Source organism: Ascidia mentula, chromosome 9 (genome assembly GCF_947561715.1).
Source record: "Ascidia mentula chromosome 9, kaAscMent1.1, whole genome shotgun sequence".
Taxonomy (NCBI): Eukaryota; Metazoa; Chordata; class Ascidiacea; order Phlebobranchia; family Ascidiidae; genus Ascidia; species Ascidia mentula.
In genome coordinates this window covers 14,623,988-14,643,273 of record NC_138574.1, presented here as the reverse complement: position 1 = coordinate 14,643,273, position 19,286 = coordinate 14,623,988, and the positions used below count along the sequence as shown (strand labels likewise).

The 19,286-nt window shown below is 37.1% G+C and overlaps 7 protein-coding genes across 9 annotated transcripts; 1 reads left to right on the top strand and 6 right to left on the bottom strand.

The window, feature by feature from the left end:
- Window positions 1–1,202: 1,202 nt before the first annotated feature.
- LOC145914133 (uncharacterized) lies at window positions 1,203–2,178 on the bottom strand. Its single transcript, XM_083001913.1, has one exon. It carries the CDS (start codon window positions 2,012–2,014, stop codon window positions 1,364–1,366), a length of 651 nt encoding a protein of 216 aa, XP_082858039.1. The 5' UTR covers window positions 2,015–2,178; the 3' UTR covers window positions 1,203–1,363.
- Window positions 2,179–3,949: 1,771 nt separating this feature from the next.
- LOC145914292 (uncharacterized) lies at window positions 3,950–7,541 on the top strand. Its single transcript, XM_083002099.1, has 8 exons — window positions 3,950–4,250; window positions 4,654–4,850; window positions 5,043–5,206; window positions 5,526–5,717; window positions 6,034–6,160; window positions 6,396–6,535; window positions 6,597–6,697; window positions 6,906–7,541. The coding sequence occupies exons 1-8, from the start codon at window positions 4,005–4,007 to the stop codon at window positions 7,191–7,193; spliced, it is 1,455 nt and encodes a 484-aa protein (XP_082858225.1). The 5' UTR covers window positions 3,950–4,004; the 3' UTR covers window positions 7,194–7,541.
- A 126-nt stretch (window positions 7,542–7,667) lies between these two features.
- Window positions 7,668–12,644, bottom strand: LOC145914290 (solute carrier family 35 member F5-like). 3 transcript variants are annotated; one of them, XM_083002096.1, is made up of 11 exons: window positions 12,504–12,644; window positions 12,006–12,164; window positions 11,475–11,537; window positions 11,246–11,378; window positions 10,886–11,016; window positions 10,244–10,413; window positions 9,790–9,977; window positions 9,292–9,451; window positions 9,018–9,108; window positions 8,655–8,797; window positions 7,668–8,239 (listed from the first exon to the last, which is right to left on the bottom strand). In XM_083002096.1, exons 1-11 carry the CDS (start codon window positions 12,642–12,644, stop codon window positions 8,176–8,178), a joined length of 1,443 nt encoding a protein of 480 aa, XP_082858222.1. In that variant the 3' UTR covers window positions 7,668–8,175. The 3 variants fall into 3 exon arrangements, with proteins under 3 accessions (XP_082858222.1, XP_082858223.1, XP_082858224.1); XM_083002097.1 differs by having other exon boundaries at window positions 8,096–8,239; window positions 8,649–8,797; XM_083002098.1 differs by having other exon boundaries at window positions 8,162–8,230; window positions 8,645–8,797.
- Window positions 12,645–12,674: 30 nt separating this feature from the next.
- LOC145914295 (alpha-tocopherol transfer protein-like) lies at window positions 12,675–14,221 on the bottom strand. Its single transcript, XM_083002103.1, has one exon. It carries the CDS (start codon window positions 14,168–14,170, stop codon window positions 13,334–13,336), a length of 837 nt encoding a protein of 278 aa, XP_082858229.1. The 5' UTR covers window positions 14,171–14,221; the 3' UTR covers window positions 12,675–13,333.
- Window positions 14,222–14,244: 23 nt separating this feature from the next.
- Window positions 14,245–16,096, bottom strand: LOC145914294 (alpha-tocopherol transfer protein-like). The gene is made up of 2 exons (XM_083002101.1): window positions 15,961–16,096; window positions 14,245–15,766 (listed from the first exon to the last, which is right to left on the bottom strand). The coding sequence occupies exon 2, from the start codon at window positions 15,760–15,762 to the stop codon at window positions 14,926–14,928; it is 837 nt and encodes a 278-aa protein (XP_082858227.1). The 5' UTR covers window positions 15,763–15,766; window positions 15,961–16,096; the 3' UTR covers window positions 14,245–14,925.
- Window positions 16,018–17,202, bottom strand: LOC145914296 (alpha-tocopherol transfer protein-like). Its single transcript, XM_083002104.1, has one exon. It carries the CDS (start codon window positions 17,165–17,167, stop codon window positions 16,334–16,336), a length of 834 nt encoding a protein of 277 aa, XP_082858230.1. The 5' UTR covers window positions 17,168–17,202; the 3' UTR covers window positions 16,018–16,333.
- Window positions 17,203–18,056: 854 nt separating this feature from the next.
- On the bottom strand, window positions 18,057–18,981 carry LOC145914293 (alpha-tocopherol transfer protein-like). Its single transcript, XM_083002100.1, has one exon. The coding sequence runs from the start codon at window positions 18,938–18,940 to the stop codon at window positions 18,095–18,097; it is 846 nt and encodes a 281-aa protein (XP_082858226.1). The 5' UTR covers window positions 18,941–18,981; the 3' UTR covers window positions 18,057–18,094.
- Between the last annotated feature and the right edge of the window lie 305 nt (window positions 18,982–19,286).

Sequence of the window (19,286 nt, the reverse complement as noted above, 5' to 3'; positions counted from 1 at the left end):
ACACAGGCGCAAAGAATGATTTAAAAGGGGCAGCAACGTTAAAAGCGTATAACTCGACACCACCGAGTCACTGCCCCTTGCCCAGGGTCACCACACCCCAAATTTATGCGCAGAGCTTAGGGAAAAAGCGCAACCTACTAATTGCGCCCTACGGGCTGGCTCGCGGGCCGTTCGGGAGCAATGCTATGCCGGCCCCTTCGACATAAAATGCCGTCGGAGTAGCAGGTGTCCGTACTGAGCCCGCCTGCACCGCGGCCGCGCAAGTGCGGTGGAGGCCGTGACAAACGTGGTTCTAAACCTACATTTATTCTACAGCCAATTGACAACGCGCCACCCTTAGCTATAAAACATTGTAAATACAAAGTCCCTACGTGGCGCGCGAATCCCAAGTAGCCTACGTTACCTCACCTAACCTTATTTAAGTGCTACTGTAGTTCTATCCCTAGGCGAATGTATCTGAATAGTAGCACTGATGGAGACTTGGACCTTCTTTCGCCCGACGAAACCCTTCCATCGGGATTCGATGGCAAAAGAAAGCCGCTGACGCCGCAAGTTAGTATAGAGTTTAGGCCTAAACGATTCCGCCATCCCGGTTGACGCACGACAGACTCTGGTTGTTTAACTAACATGTGGATGTTGATAAAAGTGGACAGTTCTACTGTGGACAAGTCTTGTACGGGGGTGTGTAGAGATCGTGGTATGTTTCTGCAATGTCAAAATAAGCGATGAACTCTACGCAAATCGGATATCATTAAATTACATTTTAACAAACTAAACCTTATAATCTAACAACAATTTTACATAATCGTACAAACACTTCACTCACCTTGCACCAACAAAGACAGCTCTGCTCGACAAAAGTTTCCAAATCAGCATCACCCGCTAACAGTCAGTTCCAAGGTTACAGAAGTGTTTGTACAATTTGGGCGCCCGAGGAATTTACATTGATTGGCTGAGTGGAGTGGCGAGAATTCGTGCGTTCGAGACAAGGAAAAGTGAATGATAATTAAGAGAGCTACAGACAGTGTACACTATTTTTAACCTGTGTAAGGCCTCATAATCAGTGCAGCTAGTGACTGTGGCTCAGGAGAAGGTTTTCAACAAGACCCATATTTTTCCACTATAGTGGTGACGTTGCCATAAACGGCGGCCCGTTGAATTTTCAACTAGGTGTAAAATATTTAAAAGAAGTTTCATTCAAGGACAAAAAACAATTTATTTGTGTTTAAGTGATCGCAGGAAACCGCAAAAGTAGTGAGAAAAGCACAGATACTTTTAACACTGATTGAAAAACACTGTCGATTTCACAACAACTTTGTGCAACACGCAGCAATAACACCATAACATACAACATATTAAGCGCTTAGTTTTTAAGGACACTCCCAGTTACAGCATTCCCAGATCCAATCGGGTTCTGGTGCAACTGAAATTCCGTCCAGTAATGCTTGTTAGCCCGGGGTCGGGCGTAGATTCGGTCATTAATGACGCCAGCTCTGCCAGGATTGAAACGCTCACCGAAGCTGTACTTTGTGGCTGGCACTGGGGGTTGGTAGAGTTCCTGCGGCCAATATTTAAACCCGTTCATTGCGTGAACGTAGAAAGCTGTCGGTTTCCCAATGGCTCGTTTTCTACCTGGCACGCTTGTTTTTGCCTTCGCGGGTCGTTTAGTTTCTTCCTCAAACACGCTACGTTTTACTTGAGCGCTTCGGTATTTCTCAGCATTTGGTTGCTTTTTTATCTTCGGCAAAACTATGGGGTTACGGAATTCGCTCCCCCACGAGTACAACTGCTCGGTGTCTCGAAGTCTCGCCGAAGCCTCGTTAATTGTGGTCGGATGGCGCGCGTTCCATGATTCCATCTTGTCCAACCACCGAAGATACGTCAGCACCGCTGGCAACTTGGCGATCGGCATGTTCATGCAGTCATGCAGTTCCTGCACTTTGCGCATAGCTCGCGTCGGTTCCAGTTGGTTTGCTGACTTGTGGCCGGCAGAACTTTTCCTGTTGTCGGCCATTGTAGCTTTGCTCTGTCCTTCCCGTCTGCTGTCAGTGCCGTTTTTAGACCCCAAAGTCAATTAGAGAACACTTGGAATCCAGCTTGGAGTGGGACTAACCTTTTTTTACAGACTCCTTCACCCTCGCTGTCCTCGCGTAAATGCGAAAGCAGCGACCTCCTCACAGTCGCACGAGGCAATGAAAGGCTGGTGTGATGCCCTCCTCGCATTGTGACGTCGACCGGGACCGCATTGTCGAACGCGCCGATTGTTACATGAGATATTGTGCCTTTGTGACGTCGCAATCGTAAATTCGGTGTTATTTTTACGTTGAGCATCCCACAATGGGTCTTTAAATATACGAGATATATCGATATGCGCGGTCATGCCGTGCACGTGTTTGGTTTCAAATCGTGTCCCTTTAGGAAGATTGAATCCACGCAACAATCCATGAACGATGTGTGAAGGGGAGTAATTATCAAAAGAGAATCGCAGAAAACGAAGCCGTTCTTTAACATTTCACATGATGTGCTCAAGACATAACCCGTCGCATTATTGAGTTTGTCCAGGCATTTTATTTCTATTTTTTTTTCTTGTTCATCCACGTCTTTACATTTAACATTTTCCTCGACGCCCAATTCGACGCGTTAATCGGTTTATCGACGACCATGTCGTTTTATTCCGTTTCGAACTTCGTATATCGTTCGATTTTTGCTTCTTTATTCATGTTCAATATCGTGTGGTGGCCTCGTAATTTAGTATAGGATTTTGGAGCTTTGTTTTACAGCAGTAAGCCTACATAACACTGTAACAGCACTACGTTTACTGCCCTTATGTACACCGAGCCATCTTGCATCGATTTACATTCCTCTCCACAATAGAACGACATGATGCCACAACAATGTCTCAGACAGGAAAATACATCAAGGTATCGAGTTACATTTTACACTGGTTGGAAAGATTTGCGCGTAAAGCTTTGGGATACAATATGATGCGTCGCGTCGGTACACGGAAATAAATGCGCTGAAAGCCGTTTGTTTAACGCAAACAATCATCTTTTCCCATCTGGTTGTGCGATTTGTGTCTGTACATGTAAAGAGTGAAACAGCGCGCCATTTGTACGCGTATTCATAAGCGTTTTTTATACAATCGTGAAGGAAAATGTTATGGTTGAACGAAAAATCGGTACAAAAACTACACAGGCTCGCTTCTGTTTTGTAATCACAAAATGTGGTTATTTTAAGATGAATGTTCCCTACAAATATACACGCCTTTAATGGAGACACAGCAAAAAACACTAAAACAATTCAACGATTAACTCAGGACGAAACGATTATAGAGTTGTAAAACACAGAAGAGCTTTAAAGATAATTTAACATTATATCTGGCAGCGGCAATAACAAACACATTTTTTTTCAAAAAAGTTGTGTGTAAAAGCCTTTAAAAATCTAATTTGCGGCAAGAAAATTTCTTTTGCGGTTTAGATTTTCCCTTTCATGAAAAAAAATTACCACGTGCAAAAGCACTCTCTTCTATTTGGCGCAATCGCTTATCCGTACTATTTGAGTAGGTTGTAACTCAATTGACTAAATTTTGAATTAGTGTTCACAAATTTGACATTGATAATCACTTATTTGTTCGTAAGGTTCTTTTGCATAATAATTTTGTAAAATATTTGTCAAGGTCATTCTTCTGTTGTTAACTTTTGCATCTAAAACTTTGGTGTAGGAAACCACCGCTTTGGATAATTTTTCCCTGAGCAACGGGATGAGGAATTTTTTTCGTTTGATTTTAACATTTTACGTTAGATAATTAAATAGTTTATTTTCTTGTTTTTATAAATATGTTTTTGCTTGATTCGTCTAGAATAGCATTATTTTAAAATGCTTACAAGTTTGCATATAAAATATTGTTAACATAGTTAAGTAAATAACTGTATGTGTTTTCTGCAGAATACCCTGTATTATCTGACAAAACAGATTGTAATAGCCCAAATAAACGCCAAAACAAAATGGCTTACAAGCAAAAAGTTCAAAAGGTGATGGTCCAGCCGATCAACCTGATTTTCCGCTATCTCCAAAACAGGTCTCGTGTCTCCATATGGGTTTATGAACAAGTAAATCTGCGTATCGAGGGTCACATTGTTGGTTTCGACGAATATATGAACCTGGTCCTTGACGACGCCGAGGAAGTTCACTTAAAACGAAATGCAAGGAAACCTCTTGGACGTATTATGTTAAAGGGGGACAATATTACTGTAATACAACAAGTCCAGGACGAATCGATTGCTGAAGTTCCTGCAATGTGATGAATGCCAAAATCCTGCACAAACTGGCAAATGGGTTTTTATGTGCATTAAAAATGCTGCTCAAAGACAGTAATAAACTGATATCAGAATTTTTGTTTCATTACAAATGCAGCTCTTTTTGTTGTGTTCTTTGTGTATAATTGTGTATGTAGGAAATTTTCAAACATATCAATCTGCCAAATGGCTGCTTCTTTCAGTCAAACATGCTGCTTTGTTTTTATGTCAAACCTCTGTTTTAACTTTCTTTCATTGTTTGACGATTACAATTCAACACAGTTGTGCATTATCATAACTTCTTGAAAGCAAAATATTATGTGTAACTTGTCATGATGATTGCGTAAATTTTTTTTAGGTGCTCGTAGTCATTAGAATGGAGTTGCATCCCATTCTTGAAAGTGGGGATGCACCCAACAGCAAACTGTGGTATGTGTTATCTGCTCCACACCCTCCATGTTGCCGGGTAGGACAGGCTTGTGTTGCAACGGACGACTACAAGTTGTATGTGATTGGCGGCGCAGATCCATCTACTGCATACAGTGACCTTTATCGGTAAAAGGAGCTACAATAGTTATTGATATATGGCAACTGCACTGTTGCAAAACAATATCTGACCAAAGATAATTTTAAACTGAATATACACGAGCTTGATGATGGGTATTTCCATTGCAAGAACTTCAATGCCAAAGAAATGTTTGAAAAATCAACAAATATTTGTGTGTTAAAAAGCAAGTTTTGTTACAGGTTCAACTTTTTGGGGCAATCTTGGAGCAGGATATCCCACAGCAAATACGACGCAAGATATGAACACTGTGCCTTTATTCCTACCTGTGACCAAACAAACATCTACATGTTTGGTGGGGCGACGAAAAACAACAACCTCAATTCTGTACAAGCCATGAACCGAGGTACAAAAAATGTGTTAGGACAGGGTCGTACAAACCAATATCCATGCCGTATTGGTTGTTCACTACCCACAATATTTAAGTGGTGATGTTTAAAAAACATCGGATCTAAAGCAAAATACATTGTAGACCAAATTCACCATGCATGACATTTTTAAATCAGTTACATGCCAGATATGACCTGCCCTATGTAAGGCTACCATGTGTTAGGGTTGCTTTGATTTTGTGAAAAACACTCTTTTCAACATTTGTTTTTAACCTTGGCAGTCCACAGAATGGGTATATACAATATTCCAAGACCAAACTATTTAAATTTTGGTAGACACCGGACATGTGGAAACTGTTGAATGTAGAGGCCAGTGCCCCAGCTCGAGAACGCTGCACTCTGCTGCTTCTAGTGGCAATTGTTTGTATGTTTGGAGCGGGGGTCACCAGGGTTCAAACCCTGTCCCTGATCTCACCCTCCATGTATTCAATGCAGAGAAGAAGTCCTGGGAACAACCCAAGTTACACGGTGGGCGCAGGTTATTACATTTTTATTCGCAAAACCAAATTTGTGCATGTTCCGGTCTACTATCCACATATAAACTATTGTTAATATTGATGTCTCTGTGAAGAGTTAAACTTAGTCAGTTACTTCACTGCACTGATGATAAGCTGAGCTGTGTTTGGACGTTTGCTTATAATTTTAGCATATTAGCTTTGGCTTTTCTATTCCGTGTAATTAACTGCCAAGTTTTGTATTTTTTTAACTGCAAATTAACAAGTTTTACGCACCCATGTTAGAGTTGCGTTTTTTATTCGTTTTTTATTCCAAATGTTATGTTTAGGGAAACTCCCAAGTGCGAGACACGGTCATGCCATGGTGATGAACGGTGACTACTTGTACATACACGGCGGAATGTCCGGCCCAACCTTCCATAAAGATCTTCACAAGATTAATGTGAAACATCACACGTAAGATACACTTAGTGATGCTACAAATATTTATCACATTAACTGGCAAAGGTCGAACATTGGTGCGTTTAATATTTCAAGGTCGAGTAGAAATATGTAAACAACTGGTTTTTCAAGTGTAGAAAAATGACTTAAATGTTGAAAATTTTAATGTACCATGAAATTACCACATATTTCACACAAAACCATGAGTTTTTAATAAAGTTCTGCCTTTGTTAAAAATGGTTCATTACAGATGTCTAAAACTCCAAGGTAATGGTGATGTGCCGAGTGCTCGCGCTGCACATTCAGCTGTTTCATATCAAGATCAAATTTACGTCTTCGGGGGTTTGTCACTGGAAGGTGCATTAGATGACATGTACCAGCTCGACACAGGTACACACTTAATATTGGTGTCTTCGCATGAATTTATAGCTACAAATATATTATCGTGCAGAATCTGTGACATGGACGAGGATTAAGTTTGATTGTGCACCCCCTGCCCCAAGACTTGACCACTCCATGATCGTGACACAACTTCCATTAATTCAGAAAACGGTTGGTAGCACAAGTGATAATGTTAATATTATTTATGTATTTTGCATGATTTGGACATAATAAGCATAAATTTCAGCTTAAATTATAAAGCAACAATTCCCCATTCTATTCAAAGTGGAACCTTTAATACAAACTCCTCAACTATGTAGCTGTTTAATAATGATGACTTATTTCTCACCAAATGAATTTACCTTTACATAATTAACAGCCACGAGAACAAGTAACAGCAGAAAGCCTGAATTCCTCTTCTACCCAAGAAGATACAAAAGCCACAACTAACGGTGGACCTTCAAGTTCAGGACCTCGGATTGTCGCGCTCGACGATTGGTTGCCGTCCACTAGCGACCAGATAAATGATGCAGGAGATCGCTTGGAGTCGGTGACAATATCAGAGGACAAAGTTGTTAGCACTGTGCCTGTATGTCTAACATTTGGTGGAATGGACACCTCTGGGAATCTCTTCAATGACTTGTTAGTGTTTAGATTGGGGGATTAGCAATGCTACTTTTTGCAGTTGCAAACATTTCAAGTGATCAGAATTATTTTTTTACGTCAAAAAGAACAAATAACATTGAAGACAGTCTGCTTCACTTACAGGAATTTTTGTTTTTTGCTGTTGAAGCAAAAAAAGTGCAATTTGGTTGAAAATGATAATTTATAAGGATTAACCTTTTACAAACTGCTGTCTTTTGTTCACACTCTCTCTGGTGCTAAACCACACTGTGTTATACATCAGTATGCAAAGCACCCAATTATTTTATTGCACGTCTGATAACACGCTGCTACATACGTTATGTTCCATTTTGTGGAAAAAAGTTTCTATTTTGAAATTTGCATGTGACGTCTTACGTTTTAAAACAAGTGAATTTATTTTTTGCAATAAAAGTGGTTGAAATCTTGAAGTTCTTCTGAGCAGTTTTGTCTGAGGACATACTTTATGGTATGTTTGGGAAAATTTATAGAATTATTTCTATTTTGACTGCAAGAAATGGTTCAACAATAAAAAATCATTTTAACATAAAAATTACCCCCAACATTTTCAAACAGTCAATATTTGTGGCTTCCAAAACGGAATGCACCATCAACACTAAACAGAAATTCGGTTTTCAAGAAAACTTGTGACCTCATTTCCAGATAAATTGACCCAAGTTATGCAGAATGTCGTACAGGTTTTTTTCCCCCAAGAGCTCCACAGACCAACTCCGCAAATTATGTCTTGATAGGATTCATTGACCTTTAATAACAGGTTGGCTCGATAACAGAACACATCATATAGCATGCTCAGACCACATGTACTTCTTGATTTTCGATAAAACATAATAAAATAACATATTGCAATATTAAGCACCAATAACAAGAGTTACACAAAAGCAATTTAGGAAGTCAGTGGACAATAAAAGTACAACAAGAAAATCAGACAACACAAATGTTTTATTTAAATGTGCTTCGTTGATTTGTATTTGTGTGATAATTGCATATTACGTGGCTTCATAACTGAGCTCAGTAAGTGGAATCTCTTGCTCGGACAAAGCTCTTTTTTTCCTAAAATTAAAACAAGAAAATAAATTAAATCTTTGTGATTTTATCAGTGCCATTTCAGGCACCACATTTATTGTTCATGTGTGTCACGACTTTGTGTGAAAAATTAAACTGATTTGATGCACATGCATGGCATAGAATTATTACATTGGAATAAAATGCATGGAAAATTATTTGTTTTTGCCAATGAAATGCTCAACATCATTATTCAGCCAATTATGAAGATTATTCTGCCAATAAAAGTTGTAAATGATTCAGGTCTGTTCCCCTGTTCATTACATGGATTGTTAATTACTGGAAAATACAGCGGCAGATTATGAAGGCAAGTTTCATTTTCTATCTATCATATTTAGGCAGTAATGAAATTAAAAAATTTTAATTGCGGAGTAACTTGTGTGGATGAAGAACTCACACTCACGCTCTGCGGGAACAACATCGACAACATCTTCGCAAACAATCCAGAATTGGGTCCCCTCGTGATTTATCCGACAGATACGCCACAAAAATAAACGACAAAAATACTGGGGCGACTCCAGCGTAAAACAACCACGAAAAGTGTTTCTGCAAAAGAAAAAAAAATAATTCTTAAAAAAAGATAAGACAAGTGCCTGAATCTAACTGGCTTCAATCTATAGCTGTTTGTTTTCACAGGTAAATTCTGGAAATATTCTGAAATGTTTTAAACCCTCTATGGAAACAATCATCTTATCTCTCATACTTTGTTCAGAGCAAAATATGAAGGTAAATAGACACAGAGCATGCAGTTAAGTCTACTACCCACCTTCTTAACGATAATCTCCACAAGTATGCTCAGAGGTATAGTGAGACTCAATGACATCGTACCTATCAAGGAAGAAGTGAAGAGACAACCCCTGTGGAAATACAAAGGAAACCCACACATAACTTCAAGCAAATCAACTTAATTAATTTTTATGTTCTTGTCATATGTTTTCACTGTAATTTTTTTTAATCAAATATTAAATTTGTGTTAAATAAAACCACAATATTTTATAAGCTCAACTTTGGGTTGTGTTTAATTCCAGTATAAAGCTTACCAGAGCCAGAAAAGTTCTGATAGTACAGTGCCGACAAATCCATTAACAACGAGAAAAATAATTTCTGTTTTATTTGGGAGTTGAAAAGTTTCGATGTGAAGATAGTGAAGAATCGCCATGCCAACCCACAACAGTGAAAAACAAAATAGTCCGACAAAACCTGAATAACACAGAAATTTTTTTAAGACGTCAAAGGTGACACGTCAGTAAATGTGTCTACTGTGGGAACAGAGTTGATGTGTCTAGTAAAATGTGTCTACGTTAATTTTGTGGTGAAAAAAAAATCGTTTGATTGCTTGTCCAATTTTTAATCTATGTCAAAATGATTTTGTCTAATTCCGATCACAAAATTTTGTATAATTTTTACTTATTCTTTGAATCTCAAATTGCAACATTATTTCAATATTTTACAATGTGTTCAGACAAAAAAATGCCGACATTTGGACATGGAAAATATATTCAGGTTAGAACGGCCGGAATTAAAGAACAATAACTTACCGAAAAACATGGGTACATCCAACTTCCCTTCAGCTCCAACTGATTTTTGAAGAAATACGAGGTACACTGCATAACAGAAAGCACCCAACAATGCCCATAATATCCCAGCTAACAAATGGTTCGACATCACAAAGTGGTCGCCAACTTTATCTCCAGTTCCCAAGGAAACCATCACTAAACCCCCAACACTAAAATAGGAAAAACATTTACTTAGTTGGTAATTTGGCTGTTTAATGTAAAACTAGCAGAGCAGTAGAGCTTGTATGAAATTCGATTGTGCAAAAAATGTGTCATTGGTGATCTTGGTGTTTTGTAATTAAACCATATTTAAAAAAATAAAATCTAATTTTGCAAAAATAAATTTAACTTGAGATGTTTTAATATTTTTAATTTTGACACAAAAATATGATTTTTACAATTAATACTTTTTTAAACAAACTGGCTGACAACTTACTATATCAACACAGCTAAAAACTTGGTCAGTGAAAAATGGTCTGCCGGTCTTGCCGGAAACATAGCAGCAAGTATCAGAGTAAAAATCCCAGACATGGACGACATAATGTTCACCACCGCCATGTCAGTAACACTGAGAGCTTCCTGGTAGGCGATATTGCCAAGAAAAAACTAAAATAGAAACATTGCTGCATAAGTTTCCATATTGTCAAAGCAATATGGTGTGTAAGCAATGAAAAATATTTTTTTTTTTGAAGTGCATACAGTTTCAACCTTTTCGGTCTTATCAGTGTAGCTGTGGTGACTGCATAATCTTTTTTCTTTTGTTTTTCTTTGTTACAGGCCATTATTATGGTTTCTACCAAAAACACTAAACGCAAAGAATACAAAGCACTATTTTAAGTTACCAAACATAGGTCAAATAGTAAGGTTTTATTGTAAACAATGCCCATATGAGTGGAGTAAGATTCATTTTACCTTTGCAAAAGTTGTGGTTACTTTTTTAACCGTTTATAATTCAACAAAAAAAAAAGCAAACTAACATCAGTAATACAGTGTTTGTTTTACATGATAAAACGTTATAAAACCATAAGTTATATTCATAAAATGTAAATATTTTAATGTTGCAAAATTTGAAACTCACCACAAGAGCGAACATGAAACTGATTCTGACAACTTGCTGAACTGTCAAGTCACCTTTTTTGGCCTTATTCATGATTTTAGCCCGTACTGCAGCTTTGTAGTTCATCCGTGCAATTATGTCAGCTTCTGTGTCTAAATACAGGGTGGCTACAATTAGATAAAAGAACATGATCTATACAAAACGGATGGAGCATTGTCCTAGAAGGCAGTGCCTGTGCAAGAAAGTACATAAATGCATATATTTGTTTGTCAAAGAAAAATTCAAATAAGTTTTTAAATTTTTAAGTTTTTTTAAAGAGAAAAAATACAAATAAGTTTTTTTAAAGAGAAAAATATTGATTTTTTAAAAATTGTAACAAACCTTCCAGTTGCTTCACCTCCATCAAGTTGCTAAATTTAACTTTATTTCCTATTGATTTTTTCCGTTCCGAATCGCTCCCACTTTCGATTTCCGAAGCTGATGGAAGATTTGCGGGAACGTACATCGATTCACCCTAAACGTAAACCAAACATTACATGTTTAGAATTAAGTAGGAATTGGAACTAAGGATAAGAATTATTTGACATTCAAAATAAAACAGTTTTTATACCAATGAATCTTTTAGTTGGAAGTCCCCGCCTTCATCTGTGTCCTCTGTGTCAGTTTCACCGATCTGATAATTTCACATGTTTATTTTAGAGTTTATTATTCACAATGTATAAACATACATATTTCCATTTTTATGGCAAAAACCCCTTGTTTAGCCAAGATGAATACTTTTTGTGTTTTTGTGAGCATTTAGGTTAAAATGTTGCTACTTTTTTAAATGTTGTTTCATTTTTCAGTTGTGGTTCCTTGAATATCAAATTTAAGTTACTTAAGGTCAGTAACAAAATTAGATTCAACATAAATTATCATCAGTATATACATCTGTTGTGTCACTTAACACTTAATAATAGCAAATAAGCATGAAGTATGCAAATGCCTGGACCTGTAAGAATGCAAATATATAATTCTGAATAGGTGACCCATCGTAATTTTTGCAACCAAGTTGGTAGTTCAATTGACTATGTGCCGGCGAAGATATTCTATTAACATTTAGTATTGCAACCTGCTCTAGTTGGTACACAAGCGTTCTTACCAGCTGGTATTGTCCGGGGTAATCGTCACACGCACATCGAATACATTGTCTTCTCCATGATGGAAATATAATAAAGCCAAGAAGGTAAATACTGAACATGGAAGTTTTGATGTAAGTGCTCATGTAGGGCTTGTTGTAGTGAATGTCCTTGAATAAATACTGCAACAAAATGTAGCTGTTTAAAAACAGGATGGATTTAACTTTTTATCTTGAGGTTTTTATGTATTTGCTTCCATGTAAAGTTTTGTGTGCAGATATGATTTGGTATTATATTAACACAATAACTTTCTAAGTGACTTTTACAAAAGAAGGCAAATTTGTAAAAAAAGGCTTTAAAAAAGCACAACTGACAAACAAATGAATTTTGGTCAGTCATGGTAAATTACTTTTACAACGGGGCACACTAAAGCCTATGGTTAACTATATAAAGAAAAAATTTGATAATGTTAGCCAGTAAGTTATCCCTGACACCAAGTAGGAGTATAAAATTTTGCCAACCTCTGTTGCTTCGGAAGATGCAACCCATATACAATCAACAAGAAGTAGCAGAAAAATACCCAAGCAGTACTTCGACTTATTTCTTTGTGGAGCAGTGACTGTGTTGATGCTTGGGTTGTCATTATTTAAAGGCATTTTCATTCATTTGTGTCAAATACTATTTTCTGCAAACTGTGCAAAAATCAACACAAAAAGATTAACTTTACATATTAAGGTGATTGGATGAACAGTGAAACACAACAAATTACAAATGTTTAAAAGCTGCATATATAATCAATAACAAAACAGTAAGTCATCCTTAAGCATAGATAATCCTCAATAAACTGGAACCTCACAATGAAATTAACATGGTGACAAAAGCAACAAATTGCATTCAGCACAGAAAAAATAAACAAAGCATGCGGATGATACAGAACAAGAGGTTTACAAAATGGCTGTTGATGATTATATAAAACCAGTACTCTGCTATAAACAATGCAGTGAATCATGCAACCACATATCACAACATCTGGTATGACTTATTAGTCTACCTCTGTCAACAGACAACATAACTGATAAACATGGCTTGGATCTGAATAAACTATTTTCTTTCTGAGATTAAATCTATCATAAACGTATGTTTAAGTAATTTTGTGAAGCACACACTATGATAGTAAGAAAAAAATTGATTACCCTAACTTGCACACTGAATAGAAGTATTGTCCACACATTATGCACCCTGTGAGAGATGGATACAAAAGGGGAGTTAGCGCAACCAAACATGACAAAAACAAATATTTCTGGGATTGCCGAGTGCAATGACGCATTCTAACATTTGCACAGTAACCAGTCTACAAGTAAGTGTCTTCAGACCACACTGCAGACATGCTCTCATTCCAATCCTTAATAATTGTTTCAATATCTGGGCCCGTACCTCCAAAACATGGAGGCAGCTTCGACATATCCATAAAATCCTTAAGCTTGGAGAAATCGCTTCCATTCATGTGAATTCGTTTCAGAAGTTTTTCCTTTAGAAATGGTTTCATAATTGCCATAATGATATCCATAACTCTGCCCTCATTGAAAATATGCATGGCCTTAAACCGGACGGGCATCGAATCTTGCCATATGGTATTCATTCTTGCCAAAGCAATCGGTGAAACTTTAGTAATGATGCTGATGTTGAAATTTTCCAGGTTTTCAGCCGTCTGCACTCCGCAAATCTGGTTCTGCTCATTTTCAAGCATTTTTTCCATGATTGTGACCCCATATGCAGTTAAAGCATAGACATCCATGCCCTTTGTAATGAGGCCAGCACGCTCCAAAATTACAGTGGAGCCATCAAGCCCGGCTCCTTCTATGGCAACAAAAATTCCAGAACTCCATATTTCCTTCAGTAATATTGGATTGTTTACTTTGTCGAAAACCTCTTTGAAATTTTTCCTCGTGTCCTGGTAGTTCTGGAGAGCAGTGAGCGCCTTTTTCTGATTGAATTTTTTTGCTCGCAGAAAGCGAAGTAAAAATTTATCATCTGTGCTCAACAGAGGCCCATATTTGTCTTCTTTGTATCCGGCCTTCAACTCATCAATTGCTTTCAACCTTTCCGCGTTGTCCCTAGGTTCATTGAGTTCTGTAACAGCTTTCTCCAACAGCTCAGGGCTCAAAGTGCATTCATATCGTGAAGACATGGTTACACGACAAGACAAATAAACACAGATTATCACAGTGCTAATGCTACAAAACCTAAAATGAAAATTTTGAAAAAATGCATAAATTAAACTTTAATGAACATATAAAGTCCTTATATTCCTGAACTACAAGAACCACAAGCTTTATCCAAACCATCAAAATATTTATGTGAGAACACAATAAATTTTGCATAGTTATGTTGGATGTTTTATATCAATAACATTGTCTTTCTTTAATCCTAGAAATATTCACCTGAAGCAAAGATAACACAGCACCAAAAAATACAGATATTTTGACCATTTTTAGATGTGATTTTGGAAGTAGACAACTGATGTTTTACAATATTAATATTATAAGCATTGCAAACAAAAAAGGAATTTGAAAAGATAAGTTTCCTATAAAACAGTGCATACTAAAATAATAATTTGTCCAAATTGCACAAATGTGGACATTAGTAACATGGCTTTTTGCAACTACTTATTAATAAAAGCACGAGTGCTACATTGTGCCTTGGGGTAATGATGCATTTCTAATGTCATTGCAGCTGTGACTAAGCATGAAAGGTAAATAAAGTTGATTGCAATATAAGTGGAAGATCCTGACTCACAGTTTACAACTGTAGAAGAAAACAGCAAACACAAAACTCTAATTGTTTGGGATTTGCTTGGTTTTCATTTGCTGATGAACTACAAAATAATATCTGTGTTTAGCAGTATGACAACGAACTACAACTACCAAATAAAGTTGCAAGTTATTACAATCGAGTGTCCTCCGACCATGCCTCTGACATACGTTCATTCCAAGATTCAATAATCTCTTCAACAGGAGGTCCAGTACCCCCAAAAGTTGGGGGCAACTTCGTCGGGTCAATAAATTCTTTCAGCTTGGAAGGATCGCTCCCGTGCAAATGTATACGCTTCATCAGTTTCTCCTTTAACATCAACTTTAGGATAGCCATGAGAACGTCCATGAATTTACCTTCGTTGAACATGTGCATTGCCTTGATTCTCAGGGGCATGGCATCTTGCCAAATAGAATTCATTCTTGACAGTGCTACGGGTGACACTTTGGTAATAATGCTTATGTTGAATCCTTCCAAATCATCGATACTCTGCATCCCACAAATTTGATTCTGTTCACTTTCAAGCAGTTTCTCCATCATGAGGACTCCGTATGCTGTGAGGTCGTACACATCCATACCTCTTTGTATTTTTCCAGCTCTTTCCAGCACCACACAAGATCCATCTTTGCCGGCCCCTTCGATAGCCACCATCACCCCACAATTCCATACGTCTTTTAACGTGATCGGGTTTCTGACTTTATCAAAAACTTCCTTAAAATTTCTCCTGGTGTCATGGTAGTTGTGCAAGGCAACCAAGGCTTTTTTCTGGTTAAACTTCTTTGCCCGCAGAAAACGCAACAAGAATTTATCATTCTCATCTGTCAAAGGGCCGTATTTTTCAGCTTTGTAGCTGGCTTTGAGCTCATCAATTGCTTTCAGTCTTTCTGCATTGTCTCTTGGCTCATTCAGTTCAGTCACAGCTTTCTCCAAAAGTTCTGGGCTGAGAGTACAAACGTATCTCTCAGACATTTTTCTACAAAAAATAAAAATTTATTAATACATCCTTTAAAAAAACATTTAATTATTTAGTGATGAATTAAAATACAATAATTCAACTAATGTCAATTTAAGTTGTGTTTGAACATTATAAAAAACATCGCAGAGCAGCCTTTTAGCAAGATTGCAAGATATTGTAATGTTGAGAAACAATACAACAATAGAACTTACTGTATTTGCAAGGTTGGCTGTAGGAAAAAGAACCTGAACTGTTGTTAAACTATGTAACTGCAACAAAAAACACAGTATAATTAAGCACAATAATCACCAGCTGTGGAAAATTCAAAACACACGATAACAGCTGTAGTATTGCATGAAATAAAGCATGGAAGTAATTGCATGGTCACAGTGGCACAAAATAAAGCATTGCAAATAAAACATAATACATTAACAACTTGTTGCAGGAAACCCAAGAGAACAATTCACAATGTCAAGAATTACACAAGTTATCACAGATTCAACAACTTGTTGAAGCACAGTTAATTACAGACAATACAGTAAAGCATATGAAAAGCAGTTTACGATAACACGTGTGAAAAGCTGGCTACAATGCAGTGTCCTCTGAATAATCCCCTGACAAAATCTCAACCCACTTTGCTGCCAATGCATCAGCATCAGGTCCTGTGCCTCCAAGACAAGGAGGCAAAATTGATTTGTCGACATGATCTTGAAGCAAACTATATTTCCCTCCATACACATGGATTCGATCAAGTATCTTTTTCCTCATGAATGGTTTTACAATTACCATTATTAGATCAAATATGGTGCCTTCATTAATAATGTAAATTCCACGCATTCGTACCGGCAAAGCTTCTTGCAAAGCAGCCTTCATTTTTGACAAGCTCGGTGTCACTTTAGCCATTAGAAGCATGCTGAAGCCAGCCAGATTTTGAATTGTTTCCAAGCCACAAATCTGAAACTGTTCATCTTCAAGCAGTTTCTCCAGGACCATGATCCAACCAGCAGTCATCTCATAAGGATCAGCTGAGGGGTCAAGCAATCCGCTCCTGTAATATGCACACTTAGCTCCCTGTTTGGTTTCACCGTCCAGTACGAGAAACGCTCCAGTCTCGATTACAGGTTTCAGTATATTTGGGTTTGACATCTTGGTGAACACATCCTTGTACTGCTTGCGTACATTGTGATAATTCTGCAGCATCTGAAGCGACTTTGCCTGATCAAATTTCTTGGCTCTTAAAAACTGCATCATGAATGCATCGTCAGATCGACAGAGTGGTCCGTACTTGTCAGAGTTGTACGTGGAGCGAAGTTCATCAATGGCCTTCCACCTCAACTCATCATCTCGTGGCTCATTGAGCTCATTTACAGCTCTCTCTAACAGATCTTGGCTCAGTGAAAACCTATATCGCTCACTCATTTCAAATGCTCATGCAACAAAAGTAACTGCTGACCTATTTAAAACAGTTTTATTGAAAAATATGTACAGAAATGCATGCAGAAAGACCGGCTCCTGAGTGTATTTAACACATGGGGATATGCAGCTTGTGCAATACTTAAGCACTGTTTAATATATATATGATATAATTTATGTAAATATATTGTTATGCAAATATGTAGCTTTCAGGTAATCTCAAATTAGAACTATAAGAGGAAGAGGTAAATAGTTTAAAAAAGCACAACACAACTGTAGGTATAACAATAATGTTTCAACAATGGTTTAAACATGGTGTCTTTTTGCTTCAAACACAATTAGTAACACTAAATTTAAATAAAATAAACTGTAATTATCGACCATATTAGGAACTTGAGTTTGGAACAATGTAATAATTCACAGCACAACAGATTCAGACACATCACTGGAAGCTAAAGGAGGTATATAATGTCACAAATGCTAAAGTCGACGAGTGAGCAAACACGGCTCCGAGCAGTGTCAACAACAATAAACCAAATCCAAAGAACTATATTGCACTTTGGCAAAGTAACTGTGGTACGGGCACATGACACAAAACCACAAATTGTGCAAACTGTAAATCTACTGAAACAGGAAAAGGTGAGCATTGTATGCAACTGAACAAAAATTATTGAATTAAAATATTCTCAGGTTACTGAAAAAATGTCTCTAAATCGCCGCATTTAGTTAATTGCACAAACAGAAATCTCAAAACATAATATCTACACAATCATATTGTACAGCCACAATTTAAATGAAAAGATAAATATATACAGTCCTTTTCCTCAATAAATCAAATTACAAAAAGAAATAGCATTTTTGAATTGTTTACGAAATAGTATTTTTACAAATTATAATGCTGAAATCACCTGGGATTTTAAAAGTACATTAACCTTATTTCTTGTTGTACACACTGGAAAGCTTGTCTTTAATCTTATCACACCACATTTGATTTCCAACAGCTGGATCTGGGCCAGTTCCCCCAATGTAAGATGGCAGCAGTTTGGGATTTACATCTGGATAGATTTCCTGGTATTGCTTTCCATGCAAGTGAATCCGCTTTAACAACTTGTTTTTCATAAAGGGTTTAAACAAAGCAAACAAAATATCAAACATTTTGCCTTCATGGATGACATGCAGTGCTTTAAAGCGAACGGGCATAGCATCTTGCCATATAGAGTTCATTTTCTTCATAGCACTTGGGGACAGCTTTGTCACAAGTTTCAGATTAAAATTCTCCAAGTCTTCCACTGTCGAACACCCACAAATTTGGTACTGCTCGTCTTCAAGCAATATTTCAATGCACAATATGCAGTAAGCGACGATATCATAAATATCATTGTTGGGATTAATTAAACCTGGTCTGTACATAATCACAGTCACTCCATCAGTCGTTGTATCATCAAGAACATAAAGTACCTCCGAATCCATGACTGACTTCATTGAATCAGGATTTTTTACTTTCTGGAAGACGTTTTCCAGGTCTTTGTGCAGAGAATGGTATTTTTGCAAACACTTTAATGCCTTGTCGTGTTTAAACTTTTTGGCACGCAAAAACCTCAGAATAAATTCATCATCACATCTGACCAGAGGAATGTTTTTCTTTTCATCATAGGCATTTCTTAGTTTGTCGATCGCTTTCAGTCTCTCAATATTGTCATGTGGTTCATTTAGTTCTGCAACAGCTTTGTCTAGCAAGAACGGACTTAATTTGCACTCGTACCGACTAGTTTCAGACATGCTGTCTAATGCTACTCCAAATTACAGTAACACTGCAACACTAAAGCTAAAAACAAATATAAAATTGTCCCAACTGCACTTAAATGCACTGATTATAATTTTCATGACAAAAATAATCATTTTTGGGCCAAATTTTATAGAATGTTATGATTCTTTTCTGAACTAAACTTGTCTAGAAATGGCCGATATTTCTGTTGGCATAAATATATAACCACCGTCCATTTTTTAGTGTGTTGTCCATGTTAAGATTAACGTGGCAGATATGACGACATTAGTAATCGTATATAATTATTAGGTTACACAGGCAGTGGTGTTCAACAAGCACATGGTGCCTCTGGTTTCCGTA

Bases quoted from the DNA above. Each gene is read 5' to 3' on its own strand.
- LOC145914133 (XM_083001913.1), bottom strand. From the start codon at position 2,014: ATGGCCGACAACAGGAAAAGTTCTGCCGGCCACAAGTCAGCAAACCAA.
- LOC145914292 (XM_083002099.1), top strand. From the start codon at position 4,005: ATGGCTTACAAGCAAAAAGTTCAAAAGGTGATGGTCCAGCCGATCAAC. The intron at 5,207-5,525 runs GTACAAAAAATG...AAATTTTGGTAG, and splicing joins TGTACAAGCCATGAACCGAG to ACACCGGACATGTGGAAACT. The intron at 6,161-6,395 runs GTAAGATACACT...GGTTCATTACAG, and splicing joins ATTAATGTGAAACATCACAC to ATGTCTAAAACTCCAAGGTA.
- LOC145914290 (XM_083002096.1), bottom strand. From the start codon at position 12,644: ATGAAAATGCCTTTAAATAATGACAACCCAAGCATCAACACAGTCACT. The intron at 12,165-12,503 runs GTTGGCAAAATT...ATTTTGTTGCAG, and splicing joins CATCTTCCGAAGCAACAGAG to TATTTATTCAAGGACATTCA. The intron at 9,978-10,243 runs GTAAGTTGTCAG...TTCCTATTTTAG, and splicing joins TTTTTAGCTGTGTTGATATA to TGTTGGGGGTTTAGTGATGG.
- LOC145914295 (XM_083002103.1), bottom strand. From the start codon at position 14,170: ATGTCTTCACGATATGAATGCACTTTGAGCCCTGAGCTGTTGGAGAAA.
- LOC145914294 (XM_083002101.1), bottom strand. From the start codon at position 15,762: ATGTCTGAGAGATACGTTTGTACTCTCAGCCCAGAACTTTTGGAGAAA.
- LOC145914296 (XM_083002104.1), bottom strand. From the start codon at position 17,167: ATGAGTGAGCGATATAGGTTTTCACTGAGCCAAGATCTGTTAGAGAGA.
- LOC145914293 (XM_083002100.1), bottom strand. From the start codon at position 18,940: ATGTCTGAAACTAGTCGGTACGAGTGCAAATTAAGTCCGTTCTTGCTA.